At 44.6% G+C, this 15404-nt stretch overlaps 2 protein-coding genes across 3 annotated transcripts in view; one reads left to right on the forward strand and one right to left on the reverse strand.

Annotated features, from left to right (window-relative positions):
- The first annotated feature begins 2935 nt into the window (after positions 1 to 2935).
- LOC136511445 (lysophospholipid acyltransferase LPEAT1-like) lies at positions 2936 to 13844 on the forward strand. 2 transcript variants are annotated; one of them, XM_066505505.1, is made up of 9 exons: positions 2936 to 3627; positions 4248 to 4367; positions 4481 to 4518; positions 4691 to 4755; positions 5468 to 5536; positions 11905 to 12038; positions 12819 to 12959; positions 13072 to 13135; positions 13438 to 13844. In XM_066505505.1, the coding sequence occupies exons 1-9, from the start codon at positions 3103 to 3105 to the stop codon at positions 13464 to 13466; spliced, it is 1185 nt and encodes a 394-aa protein (XP_066361602.1). In that variant the 5' UTR covers positions 2936 to 3102; the 3' UTR covers positions 13467 to 13844. The 2 variants fall into 2 exon arrangements, with proteins under 2 accessions (XP_066361602.1, XP_066361601.1); XM_066505504.1 differs by lacking the exon at positions 13438 to 13844 and having other exon boundaries at positions 2938 to 3627; positions 13072 to 13341.
- The window catches only part of LOC136511446 (uncharacterized), a 216433-nt gene continuing 211093 nt past the window's right edge, over positions 10065 to 15404 (reverse strand). The window contains exon 2 of the mRNA XM_066505507.1: positions 10065 to 10095. The gene's annotated coding sequence lies outside the window, so the exon portion shown is untranslated. The remainder of the gene's footprint in view (positions 10096 to 15404) is intronic.

A 15404-nucleotide genomic window follows, 5' to 3' on the forward strand; every position in this document is an offset into this window, starting at 1 on the left:
CAAACTTGTGCTAGTCCTGCTGGTCGTCGAAGAGTTCTTGGTCTCCAATGTTTTCCTCACCGTCTGAACGCGACCAACACGGCAACATACAACATTCCAAAAGCATTCATGCAAAGCAAACATTCCTATCATTAGAATAGTACACCAACAGTATTGAAATCAAGATAAAATGTTTATAAAACTAATCTACGTTTCGCTACGATCACGTCAACGCGAAGTTCATGAAAAACGGAGCTAAAATACGAAAGTTATGATTAAAACGGGTTTTTCCTATAGCCCTATATTTAATTAAATCTAATCATGAAATTAAAAAGTTCCAAACTTGACTAACAGTAGCTCCAACATGTAGCTTATGAAATTACAAAGCTAACGCGATTTGAATGGATCAATTCGGAGCTAAAACGATAATTTTATAAGCGAAACAGTTCGAATGGCATTTCTGTAAATACTGAAAGCGTACTTTTGACTTAAGCCGTGGAGTTTACGCTTTCTAATCGAGGTTGCGCATTCGGGGAAATACGTTTTGGACTGCGGGTTAGGACTTAGAAAAGTCCAGGGGCTCTTATGCAAAATCACCCGCGAAGGGGTATCTTCTATTCCTGGCCATTGATCTCGCGATGGGCGGCTAGGATCGGCCTGGGGGGTCGGGCGGCTGGAACAGTAACACCGGCGGCCAGGCGCCATGGCCGGCGGCGTGAAGGACTCGGTCGCGCGCGGATTAGGGCCTACGGTTCACCAAATTGACCACCGAGGGCACCCGTGAGCTCGGGGGGAGAAGGGGGTCGCGGCCATGCCGTTGCGGCGGCTGGAAACGGGGGCTAGCGCGGTGGCCGCCATGGCCGGCGACCATGGCCCGCGGAGCTCGCGGCCAAGGCTCGGGAAGCCAACAAAAACGGGGAAAAAAGATACCGGGAGATGGAGGGGAGGACGGCGAAGCTCACCAAGGGGGATATGGAGACGGAGGCGGCTCGGAGGAGGCTGTCCGTGCGAAGGGGCGGTCGACGGAGCTCGGAGATCCTGGGGCGACGGCTGCGGCTTCCACGGTGCTCGGCAAACGCGAAAATGAGAGCGGGGGGCAGCAGGGAGGGGCGGAGACGGCTCGGTGCCGATTTAAAGCGGCCGGGCGCGAGGGGGGGCACGCTCCCACGACGCGGAGTGGGGCTGTTGCGGCATGCGGCTAGGCCGGGCGGTTCCGAGGAGCGCGGGGTGAAGACGGCGCCGACAAGCGGGCCCGGGCGGTCAGCGGCTGGGCGTGGGCGGTTGCCTGGTGCGGGCGCAGGCGCGGCTGCTGGGCTGGTGACGCCGAGGCGCGCGGCTGCTGGGCCGAGAGCGGCGGCTGGGCTGAGCGGCGGCTAGGCTGAGCGACTGCTGGGCTGAGCGGGGAAGGGGAGAGGAGGGTGAACGGGCCGCGGAAGAAAGGGCCTGCAGGCCGAAACCGAGGAAGGGAGTGGAGAGAAAGAAATTTCTTTTTTTTCTTTTTATAAATAATTTTTTCAAATCTCATTTTCAAGGTAAATTTGAATTAAATTCAAATTTTAGTCAAAGCTAATCACTACAAAAACAATGTGCAGCAGCATGAATGCCTCAACTTGTATCTATTCCTTATTATTCATTTTAATTTCACCAAAAATATTATTTTTCCTATATTTGAATGCACACAAAATAACATAAATAAATCAAATTTACTATTTTAAAACAATGTAAATTTTAGGGTGTTACATCTAGTCTGTACTTGATCAAATAATTTGGGCTAGAAAAATTTTCTTGATCAAAATCTTTGGTCCAAACCTGACCTGACGCAATGGCAAGTTGAATCGTGCTATTTTTATGATTTTCCTACTTTGGGTCTGGGTTTTTTTGTTGGGTCGAGCCATGGGTCAAAAATCATGGCCCAAACTTGACCCGACATACTATTGGGTTAAGGTTTTTTTTTGGCAAGTTAGGTTGGATCATGTTTGTTGGATGACCTATGAACATGTCTACGTAGGGTCCCTTTGGCATTGATTCGGCTCCGGCTTCATGCGCTCTTGTCGCTGAGTTGTGCCAAACGGCCATCTAAAAAAAAGAGCTCTTTGCAAATTGAGATACTTGAGCCTTTTGTCGAACTTTTTTTTTTCTATAAAAACAACTTTAACTCCATTAGACAAGCTACTTTACAAAACGAGCCCAAGCTTTTTAAGAAAAAGAGCGAGTTAGAATTGGCCCTAGTTAGAAAGCAAAGCCCACACGTATGAGCACGGAGAAAACAAAGCCCACACGTATGAGCATGGGTTTGGGTAAGCCTGGGTAAAATACCCGATACCCAGTACCCGTACCCGAATTATTCAAACCCAGATCCGAATTACCCGAACCCGAGGTACCCGATCCCAAATTCGAATAGCGATTTTGATTACCCGAAATTAGTTTGGGTAATTCGGGTAATATCCCCCGGTACCCAAACTACCCGAACTACCCAAAGATTTGTTTTTGTCTTTGTATTTATCATGTGTTGTTAGCTGAACCATTTAACTTATCACTTTATTAGAATATAATTCTCTCTATTTGAATGAGTGACTGTAATATATTATTCTCTACAAATTGCTATTGAAATTCTATACAAATTGCTGCTGAAATTATGTATAGATCGCTACTGAAATTTAGTGTAGTTTGTTGTTTTCTGTAAATTTGGGTATATCGGGTAATACCCGAACCCGAACCCGAATTATCGGGTACCCGAATTTGCGGGTAGTTTTTTTTCGGGGGTAATATCGGTTAGCAATTTTCATTACCCGAATTTTAAATTACCCGAATTACCCGATCCAAAAAAATCGGGTAACCCGAAAGCCCAGGCTTAGGTTTGGGTGCCTCCCATAACCGCTGGCTGATCAAAATAGCCAGTTAATCATCACCAACCATGTTACCCAAAACTAATCAAACAACTCCCAGCAGATCCTAGCCGTCCGATCAAAATTCAGCGGTTCATCCTCCTTCTCCCCCGCCACCGTCTGGTCGTCGTCTCCTCGTCGCACAAGTCACCACCGACCGCATCTCCATCTCGTCGTCCTCACCATGCCGATCCGGCGTCAGCGCTAGGGTTAGGGTTCCCTCTTCACCTTCACCGCCATGGCTCCTAACGAAGCCGCTAACATCACCACCCCGTCCGAGCCGGAGAGCGTGGGCGGCAGTGAGATGAGCAGCGAAGACACGGCTGCCGCCAGGCCGCTCCTCTCGTCGCCCTCCCCCTCCCCCTCCCCCTCCGCGGCCTCCGCAGCCCCGGTGCTGGAGAGCATAGAGGAGCTAGACCGGAGGTACGCGCCGTACGCGCGGCGGGACGCGTACGGGCCGATGGGGCTCGGCCCCGTGAGCGCGGCGGAGGCGGCGCGGCTGGCGTTTGCCGCGGTCGTGCTGGTCCCGCTCCGCGTCGTGGCAGGCGTGCTCGTACTCGTGGTTTACTACCTCGTGTGCCGCGTGTGCACGCTGCGGGTGGAGGAGGAGCGGGAGGGCGGCGAAGGGGATGGGTACGCGCGGCTGGACGAGTGGAGGCGGGCGGGGGTTGTGCGATGCGGCCGCGCACTCGCTCGCGCCATGTTGTTCGTCTTCGGGTTCTACTGGATCCGAGAGTACGACTGCCGCTTCCCCAATGCCGAGGTAGTGATGATGAGTAGTTCTAGTTCTATATGCAAGCTTCTGATTGTTTTATTCTCTGCTTGCCTTCTTTGCTCTTGATTCCTGAGCTACGAAAGAGCTTGATAGTGTAATATTTGACAGTATTTGACACAATATACATATAGCTATTAGCCTGGGTGTTTTGCTGTTTGATCATGGCAGCATGTTTTTCCTGTGTGGATGAGAAAGTGGATCTGTAGACTGATTAAATTTATCTTAACTATGTGCACCCTGTCATTGTGCATAGGTGCATCTATCAACTTGCATGGAAGATTTGCTAGTTTGTTTCCCCCACCTGCCACATTGTGATCCCATGTGTTTCTTTGCAGCTAAAATGTTTCCAGATGTTGGGGAAGTATTTGCGTTGTGGGTGAAGTTCCTCAGACATCAGAATTTGATGATAATGTGATAAATCTGGTGGTGGTAGCGTAGCATGGTCATCATTTGTAGCAGAATATAGTATCAATGTAATTTTAGCCTTTACTGATTGACTACAGGTGAATCCTACTTGGGGGGTTTGAATGACGAGTGGAATGAAAATTATATATGGCTGGTTTTGTGTCTATGTCATCTCCAGCTATCGTAATTCATTAATATTTCAGGATGACGATGTGGACCAGTCTAAAGAAATCGAAAGGCCTGGGGCGATTGTGTCTAATCATGTATCTTATGTGGATATTCTTTATCACATATCAGCCTCTTTTCCTAGTTTTGTTGCAAAGGTACTGTAAATTTTTTGTGATAATGTAATTGTTTATATGATTTCTCAAAACTTTGCCATCAAACTATATTGATTTTGACATGTATCTTTTGCACATCCCTATCCTTCTTGAAGAGATCAGTGGCAAGGTTGCCCCTAGTTGGTCTCATAAGGTACTAGTATTCTCTGCTGCCTTTATAGTTATGTTTTCGCTCAGTCTTCTACCAGAAATTATAACATGGTCTAGTGGTAGATAGTTTAACTGGACAAATGTTTGCTTGTATTTACTTTGTGTAAGATGTAAGATGAATTGAAAAAAATGACATGTTATATTATTATATGCAGCAAATGTCTTGGATGCATTTTTGTTCAGCGGGAGTCGAAAACATCAGATTTCAAAGGTGTTTCAGGTGATTTCCATAGTCTTAAACCAACATGGTTTGTGTTTTTTTTTGTTCTTCTGTGGATAAAAAACTTATTTTCTCATTGTCAAAACTCTAGCGTGTTTGGAAATAACGTACTACTGACTACCAAATTTTGATTGGGAAATTCTGCACCGAATTTTCCGCTTGTTGATTGATGTCTACTGTTGAATTCCATCCAATGCTCCTGAAACTTAAGTGCCCATTCGATTCAGAATCTCTCCCGTCAACTATTTACTTTGTTTATTCTGATAGAATATTCTAAAATAGATGACCCTGTTTTGATGGGACAATACCATCCTTCACACATGGAAGTATTACAGGTGGTTTGGTTAGAAGGGAGTTACTTTTATAGCCAACTAAAAATCTAAGAAGATTGGGAAAACGATTAAAGTTCAAGAACCATTAGTATGGGGAAAAAGATTGAAAATTGAGAAGTTATGAAAGATCTAATGGGGTTTAACTAGATTTGGGAGTTTTGAGAATTATTAGATGGCATTGGTAGCTGTTCAATATGACTACTAGGTTTAGCACCTTATGTATAAAGATATTGGTTGGGACTTAATCTTTGACACACAACTACTAGGGGCACATTTGCCTCTTTTAGTGTATATCTGGCATAGTTTTCTGTGGTAAGGAATACCGAATACATGATTCCATTTTACTTCTTTCAGCTTCTGATATGCTACACTGCACACAGGTGCTGTAACTGAAAGAATCCAGCGTGCTCATCAACAGCAAAATGCACCGATGATGCTACTCTTCCCTGGTAAAGTTCATATTAACTTTATATCTGATCATCTCTGAAGTCTTGTTTTGGATACCAACTGATGATTTTTCAGTCTAAAGTTGTACTAATTACCGGGGAATTAAGTTGATGAGCCATACTATGAAGCTATGGGAGAGAGTTATTGTCACACCCAATTTTAAGGATAAAATTGAATGCACAATACTCATGTGTGCCCAGGAATCAGTCACACACAAGTCGATAAATCACATAAAGTATCATCACGGTGTCTCTTACATCACAAATAATAACATTAAGTAGTCTTACACAACACAGCGGAATAGTAAAGGATAACACTCTCGTGGAACACCATCACAGGGAAGGTCAACTGGTTGACCACAAGCCTAAAAATCCTCGGGGAAATCCTCATACCTGTTGTCATCTGTTACCCATCCGGAATTTTTATCCAAATAAAGAAAATAAACAAGTGTAAGTACATTCCGTACTTAACAAGCTAACATGGGGTTATGAAGCTCAAAAAGGATAGACTCTGGTTTACTGCAGTTAGCATTTTTAGTAGGTCAAGCTTTTATTCTCAAGTATTATCAAGTTATGCTTAAGCTCCCATTTAATCCCATAAGAACATATATCAGTGTAAAGTGTATCATAGATCATCATAGAACATCTTAATAGAATATCATCAAGTATTCAGTTATTCTGTGAGTTTTCCGGGCCGCTCATGACCGTGAGCACGGCTGTTATAACAGTTTGTTACCCTCTGCAGAGGTGGTGCACATTCACCGCGAGTCGTGATCCTCATATGCCCGGGTTAATTACTCCCATGTCACTACCAAGGTGAGCGGGCAGGGTACCCTATGAAGCCATTTCATAGGTTTCCCTAACAAGTTAGGGCCGCTAGGTTTCCTTGGCAGGCAGATGTAGGAACCCCCCTTTCCTATGGCACATATCCATCGCGGCTATACTCATAGGAACAGAGGCAGCCCTATACCCAACGTGGCAAGCCCCATTTGCGCCAAAAAGGTAACCTCTAACTAGCTAGAAAAGTTCCTATTATTGAGCTAAAGTCAGAGCCATATGACTCTCCTGGTTGCACTGTCAGTCCCAGCTTTTGCCGACAGATAAGTCCTTATGGAGAGCTGGGAGCAACATGAACAAAGGTCATTTGCACTTTCGCCCTATGGAACGGTTGTTATAAATCATGTTACTCACTTTGTTCCATAGTATCATTCATCATCATGTATATCAAGTTCAGTTAGAGCACTAACAATCTACCCATATGCATTTTAACCCATAGGAGACAAGGCACAGGATAAACAATCACTAGGTTGTCCTTATGGGTATCAAAATTAGACACATGCAAATGAGTAATTGATTAAAGTGAAATAGGACATCAAGGAAAACCCATGCTATACTTGCCTTGGTTTACAAACTCGTGCTGGTCCTGCTGGTCGTCGAAGAGTTCGTGGTCTTCAACGTTTTCCTCACCGTCTGAACGCGACCAACACGACAACATACAACATTCCAAAAGCATTCATGCAAAGCAAACATTCCTATCATTAGAACAGTACACCAACAGTATTGAAAACAAGATAAAATGTTTGTAAACATAATCTACGTCTCGCTACGATCACGTTAACGCGAAGTTCACGAAAAACGGAGCTAAAATGCGAAAGTTATGATTTAAACGGGTTTTCCTATAGCCATATCTTTAATTAAATCTAATCATGAAATTAAAAAGTTCCAAACTTGACTAACAGTAGTTCCAACATGTAGCTTATGAAATTACGAAGCTAACGCGATTTGAATGGGTCAATTCGGAGCTAAAACGACAATTTTATGAGCAAAACAATTCAAATGGCATTTCTGTAAATACTGAAAACGTATTTTTGACTTAAGCCGTGGAGTTTACGTTTTCCAAACGAGATTGCGCATTCGGGAAAACTACGCCTTGGACTGCGGGTTAGGACTTAGAAAAGTTCAGGGTCTCTTTTGCAAATCAACCACGCGAAAGGGTATCGGACGATCTTGGCCATCGGATCAAGGATGTAGGGCTCGGATTAGACCTGGGGAGGGAGAGAGAAGGATTCCGGCCGGAACAGTGGCGCCGGCGGTGAGGCGCCATTGTCGGCGGCGTGGAGGTCTCGGACGCGCGCGGTTAGGGGCTAGGGTTCACCAAATGAAAAACCGAGCGCTCCGGGGGATGCGGGGGAAGAAGGGAGTCTCGGCCATGCCGATACGGCAGCCGGGAACAGCGGGTAGCGCGGTGGCCGCCATGGCCGGCGGCCAAGGCTCGCGGAGCTCGCGGCCAGGGCGCGAGAAGCCAAGAAAAACGAAAGTAGGGGTACCGGGAGATAGAGGGAGTCCAGGGGATTCTCACCGCGGGGAAGAAGGATGACGGGGAAGCTCGGCGGCGGTGGTCCGTGCGAAGGCGGGCGGCGGATTCCGGTGGCCTCGGAGCGGCGGTTGCAGGGGCTTCCTCGGTGCTTGGCGAGCGCGAAAAAGAGAGCGGGGAGCAGCAGGGTGCGCGGGGGAAGGCTCGGCTGCTATTTGTAGCGGCCGGGGCGCGAGGGGGGCGCTCCCACGATGTCAGTCGTGGGCGGCGGTTGCTGCAGCGCCGGGCGCGGGCGGTTCCGAGCCGCGCGGGGATGAAGATGGCGCCGACAAGCGGGGCCTGGGCGTCAGCGGCAGGGGAGGAGCGTGGGCGGCGGTTGCGGTCAGGCCGTTCGGCTGGTGGGCCGGCAGCGGCGCTGGGCCGAGCGAGGCGGGGAGGCGAGCTGGGCTGGGGCTGGCGCTGGGCTGCGGGGCTGGGTCGCGGTGCTGGGCCGCGGGGAAAGGAGAGAGCCAGCGGCCGAAATTCAAGGAGGGAGAGGGAAAAAAAATGATTCTTTCCTTTTCTTTTTCTTCTATTTTCCAAAACCCTTTTTAAATTCAAATTTCAATTCTTTTTGAAATCTTTAACAAATTCCAAGCATTCACAAAATGATATGCAGCAGCATGTATGCATCAAAAAGTTTCTATCCACAACAACAACAACAACAACAACAAAGCCTTTAAGTCCCAAACAAGTTGGGGTAGGCTAGAGTTGAAACCCAACAGAAGCAATCAAGGTTCAGGCACGTGAATAGCTGTCTTCCAAGCACTCCTATCTAAGGCTAAGTCTTTGGGTATATTCCATCCTTTCAAGTCTCCTTTTATTGCCTCTACCCAAGTCAACTTCGGTCTTCCTCTGCCTCTCTTCACGTTACTGTCCTGACTTAGGATTCCACTACGCACCGGTGCATCTGGAGGTCTCCGTTGCACATGTCCAAACCATCTCAACCGGTTGGACAAGCTTTTCTTCAATTGGCGCTACCCCTAATCTCTCACGTATATCATCGTTCCGAACTCGATCCCTTCTTGTATGACCGCAAATCCAACGCAACATACGCATTTCCGCGACACTTAGCTGTTGAATATGTCGTCTTTTCGTAGGCCAACATTCTGCACCATACAACATAGCAGGTCTAATCGCCGTCCTATAAAACTTGCCTTTTAGCTTCTGTGGTACCCTTTTGTCACATAGGACACCAGACGCTTGCCGCCACTTCATCCACCCTGCTTTGATTCTATGGCTAACATCTTCATCAATATCCCCGTCCCTCTGTAGCATTGATCCTAAATATCGAAAGGTATCCTTCCTAGGCACTACTTGACCTTCCAAACTAACATCTTCCTCCTCCCGAGTAGTAGTGCCGAAGTCACATCTCATATACTCAGTCTTAGTTCTACTAAGTCTAAAACCTTTGGACTCCAAAGTCTCCCGCCATAACTCCAGTTTCTGATTCACTCCTGTCCGGCTTTCATCAACTAGCACTACATCGTCCGCGAAAAGCATACACCAAGGGATGTCCCCTTGTATGTCCCTTGTGACCTCATCCATCACTAAAGCAAACAAATAAGGGCTCAAAGCTGACCCTTGATGTAGTCCTATCCTAATCGGGAAGTCATCCGTGTCTCCATCACTTGTTCGAACTCTAGTCACAACATTGCTGTACATGTCCTTAATGAGCCCGACGTACTTCGTTGGGACTTTATGTTTGTCCAACGCCCACCACATAACATTCCTTGGTATTTTATCATAAGCCTTCTCCAAGTCAATAAAAACCATGTGTAGGTCCTTCTTCTCCCTATACCGCTCCATAACTTGTTTTATTAAGAAAATGGTTTCCATGGTTGACCTTCCGGGCATGAAACCAAATTGGTTCATAGAGACCCGCGTTATTGCTCTCAAGCGATGCTCGATAACTCTCTCCCATAGCTTCATAGTATGGCTCATCAACTTAATTCCTCGGTAATTTGTACAACTTTGAATATCCCCTTTATTCTTGTAGATCGGTACCAATATACTTCTCCTCCACTCATCAGGCATCTTGTTCGATCGAAAAATATGGTTGAACAGCTTGGTTAACCATACTACAGCTATGTCCCCGAGGCATCTCCACACCTCGATTGGGATACCATCCGGTCCCATCGCCTTACCTCCTTTCATCCTTTTCAACGCCTCTCTGACCTCAGATTCTTGGATTCTCCGCACAAAGCGCCTATTGGTGTCATCAAAAGAGTCATCCAACTGAAAGGTTGTGTCCATATTCTCACCATTGAACAATTTGTCAAAATACTCTTGCCATCGATGTCGGATCTCATCCTCCTTTACCAAGAGATGCTCCCTTTCATCCTTAATGCACTTAACTTGGTTGAAGTCCCGTGTCTTTCTCTCACGAACCCTAGCCATCCTATAAATGTCCTTCTCTCCTTCCTTCGTACTCACCTTATTTTTAAATTTTTATTCCACAAAATTTATTATTTCCCTATCTTTTAATGCACACACATTTGCTTAAATAAATCATATTTACTAATTTTAAAAGAATGCAAATTTTAAGATGTCACAGTTATCGAGCATCGCTTGAGAGCAATAACGCGGGTCTCTATGAACCAATTTGGTTTCATGCCCGGAAGGTCAACCATAGAAGCCATTTTCTTAATAAGAGCGGTATAGGGAGAAGAAGGACCTACATATGGTTTTTATTGACTTGGAGAAGACTTATGATAAAATACCAATGAATGTTATGTGGTGGGCTTTGGACAAACATAAAGTCCCAACGAAGTACGTCGGGCTTATTAAGGACATGTACAACAATGTTGTGACTAGTGTTCGAACAAGTGATGGAGACACGGATGACTTCTCAATTAGGATATGACTACATCAAAGGTCAGCTTTGAACCCTTATCTGTTTACCTTAGTGATGGATGAGGTCACAAGGGGCATACAAGGGGACATCCCTTGGTGTATGCTTTTCGCGGACGATGTAGTGTTCGTTGATGAAAGCCGGATAGGAGTGAATCAGAAACTGGAGTTATGGCGGGAGATTTTGGAGTCCAAAGGTTTTAGACTCAGTAGAACTAAAACTGAGTATATGAGATGTGACTTCGGCATTACTACTCGGGAGGAGGAAGATATTAGTTTGTAAGGTCAAGTAGTGCCTAGGAAGGATACATTTCGATATCCTTCCGATATTTAGGATCAATGCTACAGAGAGACGGGGATATTGATGAAGATGTTAGCCATAGAATCAAAGCAGGGTGGATGAAGTGGCGCCAAGCATCTGGTGTTCTATGTGACAAAAAGGTACCACAGAAGCTAAAAGACAATTTTTATAGGACGGCGATTAGACCTGCTATGTTGTATGGTGCAGAATGTTGGCCTACGAAAAGACGACATGTTCAACAGATAAGTGTCGCGGAAATGCGTATGTTGCGTTGGATTTGTGGTCATGCAAGAAGGGATCGAGTTCAGAACGATGATATAGATGATAGATTAGGGGTAGCACAAATTGAAGAAAAGCTTGTTCAACACCGGTTGAGATGGTTTGGACATGTCTAATGGAGACCTCCAGAGGCACCGGTGCGTAGTAGAATCCTAAGCCAGGATAGTAATGTAAAGAGAGGCAGAGGAAGATCGAAGTTGACTTGGGTAGAGGCAATAAAAGGAGACTTAAAAGGATGGAATATACCTAAAGACTTAGCCTTAGATAGGAGTGCTTGGAAAACAGCTATTCACGTGTTTGAACCTTGATTGCTTCTGCTGGGTTTCAACTCTAGACTACCCCAACTTGTTTGGGACTTAAAGACTTTGTTGTTGTTGTTGTTGTTGTTGTTGTTGTGGAATATATATTTTTAACTTCTCATAGAATTGTTGGCACATCTTCAATGCATTATCATCTTTTGTTGTCATCTTGTGATTCTCTTGTTGGGTTTGTTATCTAGTCTTAATACTTTGATAGTAAGACCAACGGTTGATTATGCACATTGTTAATGCTTTCTTCTAATAACTTTACATTCTACTATTGCAGAGGGCACAACTACAAATGGGGATTATCTCCTTCCATTCAAAACAGGTGCTTTTCTTGCAAAAGCACCAATCAAACCAGTCATTTTGAGATATCCTTACAAAAGATTTAATCCAGCATGGGAGTCCATGTCAGGGGTGAGTATCACTGGCAATTTGTCTGATTGAAATTAGCATTTGAACAACAAAAAAAGGGGATAGATACATTAGCAATACCATGAAATATTCCCTCCAAAAACGGCGCTATCCTCATTATGATAACTTTTGATTCATGGCATTATTTGGATATGATTAATGTTAGGCTTAGAAAATACTGAAATATTGCCCCCCCCCCCCCCCCCCCCAAAAAAAAACTTAGCTACCATTTGGTGCCTCTAACTTTCTTGTGTATTGAGAATGGACTCCATTGTTTTTTTTTGTTTAACTATTTTTACTGTAGACCTTTTAATCAAAATCCGCGTCAATGGTATTGGTTTGTAGAAGCAAAATAACAGAGAGAAAATCAGCATTCTAACATTAGGGATGAGGCCCATTTATGGTGTATGTCTGGGACCAAATGGCTCCGGGGGATTTGGCCAAAGGAGCTTTATTAGTGCAGTGGTCATAATTTTATCCTCAGTTGGTGATCCTTTGTACCAGAACCTGCCCTAATGGGCTTGTATGAGTCTTCTTAGACTCATTTATTATTTTTTATTTATATAGTATATAATGATACACAGCTCTCCTCCATATTCGAGGGAAAAATCAATGTTCGTGTAGTACATATTCATGTTTGAGTGCCATGTGGTGGTGGTTGAAGTTTGTGAACTAGTTTAAGAATAAAATTCTGTTTGGGAACAGTCTATTCGTGACATACTAAAATTAACTAATGTTCTTGTATCTATTTAAGTTTGCTGAATTCTCTTGAAAAACATGCAGGCACGCCATGTTTTTCTGCTCCTCAGTCAATTTGTAAATTATCTAGAGGTGGTCCATTTACCTGTTTACTATCCTTCTGAGCAAGAAAAGGATGATCCTAAGCTTTATGCAAATAATGTACGGAAATTGATGGCAGTGGAGGTATGTTAATTCTTTCTTTCGTTTAAAATTTGTTAATCGCATGGAATGGTATTGCTGTACCAGTTATTGGTACTATGGTAAATACCATATGAAAATCTTGACTTCTTTTCAGGGAAACTTGATTCTTTCAGACCTTGGGCTGGCGGAGAAGCGAGTGTACCATGCCGCACTGAATGGTAATAGTCTACCTCGTGCTTTACATCAGAAAGATGATTGAAATGCCATGCTGTCGTGCTTCCATAATACTGACAGTTGAGTGGCTTGCTTGTAACTGTGTAATGTGCATTATCATGGTTGAGAGGAGTGCTGTGAATATCCTATCGCCATAAAGCTGTAAAACAAATTACCAACTGTCAGTTCAATTATGTTGGTTATACTTCTACATGCCTGGGCATCTGCGCATTTGATCATGTGGTCAATCCATGTGAACCTTTTTACCATTGATGTTTGCCAAACTGAACCTTGGTCTTCCCTGCAGGATTGTTGTGTCAAAGCTATTTTGGATAAAATTTGGAGATGAAAGCTGTTAGTTTTTCCTAGTTGTCCCTGTACCATTGCTGTTGGAGGAAAAGAAATCATTTTTTTTTGTCACTAATCTTTCTCATCGAAGACCATCTGTAGATGACCACACCATTTTGCTGCAAGAATCGTAGGCTTTTAAAGCAGGAGTAACATAGTAATCAAGCAAGGCAGTGGGAAAATTGCCATTTTCTTACACTCAGCATCACAATTCATGTTACGTTGCTATGTGTTTTGAGTTGACATGATGTATCCGTGGACTAACATGTTGTCTTGTTCCCAAAAAAAAAACATGTTGTCTAACAAATATAATGGCCTCCCTTTTTGCTCAACAATGCAGGTTCGTAAGTATTTTTACAATGTTTCTGCAACATATTAAATAGCTTTTGCATAATAACTACAACCTCCGTCCCCAAATACAAGGAGTTTTGGCGATTCACCTGGAGTTCTAGTCTTCTGGACAAGCTTTTGTTGAATAGCCAAAGTCTCTTTGTATTTCTGGACGTAGGTGGTAGTATTTTATTTGTGTTGGGACCAATATTTAGTTTGGCTACTTTTACGCTGAAGGAAACTGAACCATGCCTATGGCCAGTCCGAGAAATGTGCGGATTTTAAAATTTCAACTCTCTTTCACCCTTTTCCCATTTGTGCTTAAATAATGCAATGGTGTTGTACTACTTAGTTTTTATCAGAGAAACAAATCTGTCCGAGACCATAAGGGGCTTGCAGGCATATGTCGTGCTCGGCTGCGTATCGTGTTCTATCATTTGTGTTGTTAGGAAGGTCGATGATGGCTGAGCATTTTTTTTGTTGCACAGGCTTAGCCCTGCCCCCGCGGCTCGACCTGTGTGTTATGTGTGACCATGTTGTTGATTGATGGTGTTGTGCTTAGAAGATATCCAATTTTAGAGGAGGTGATTGCTGTAACACCCTAAAATTTGCACTTTTAAAAATAGGATTAAAATGATTTATTTATGAATTTTGTGCTCATGAAAACCTAGAAAAATAATTTTTTTATTAATTTAAAATCCATCATAAGGAGTACTTGGTTGTGCATATATGCCGGTGCATTTGATTTATAGCTTGAGTGGTTTGAATCAAGATTCAAAATGGTTTGAATTGTTTTTTGAAATAAATTAAAAATGGCTTTGAAATAAAAGAAAAGAAAATTTGAAAATAAAAAGATTTAAAAAGCTGTATAATTTATTTTTGGTAAACTTACCAAAATGGTTCATTTTTATTTGAGTTGAAAAGTATATTTGAAACTCTATTTGAATTTGATTTGGTTCAAAATTGAATTTGGTTTTGAAAACGAAATGGAAAAGGATTTAGAAATTGGATAAAATTTGTTTTCTCCTCAATTTGGCCCGAAGGACCAACCCCCTCTCTCAGCCGGCCTGCTCTCTCCTCCTTACCCTCAGCTTCTTCCCCGTGTGGGCCGTTTCCTCTCCTGCGGCCTAGCTTCCCTCTCCTCAGCAGCCCGCGCGCAGGCCTGCTCTTCTCCCTCCTCGCATCTAGCAAGGCTAGCGGCCCACCCCTCTTTTCCCCGCCTTGATGCCGTCCCATCACCGCGGCCCAGCACCGACTTGCTCCACCCTCTCTTTGTGCGACTAACCAGCCGGGCCTGCTTGTCGGCGCCATCTCCTACCTCCGGTCGTGACCCGCCCGGACTCTGTCGATGTTGTCCCGGACTTCGCGCCGTCTCCTCCTTGGCGTGGCCTCCACGCCGAGCCCCTCATAAATAGCAGCCTCCGCGTCCGTGCCGCCCTCGCCAAACCCTAGAATCGAGCTCTAGCGCCGCCTGTGCCCTAAGCTGGGCCGCCGTGAGCTTCAAGCCGCCTCACCGCTCCCGAGGTCACCACCGTGCCGTCGCAGCTCCCTCCGAACTCTCCATCGAGCTCACCTCGAGCTTCTCTTGCTCCCCGT

The sequence above is a fragment of the Miscanthus floridulus genome, chromosome 16 (genome assembly GCF_019320115.1).
Source record: "Miscanthus floridulus cultivar M001 chromosome 16, ASM1932011v1, whole genome shotgun sequence".
In the NCBI taxonomy this organism is placed as follows: Eukaryota; Viridiplantae; Streptophyta; class Magnoliopsida; order Poales; family Poaceae; genus Miscanthus; species Miscanthus floridulus.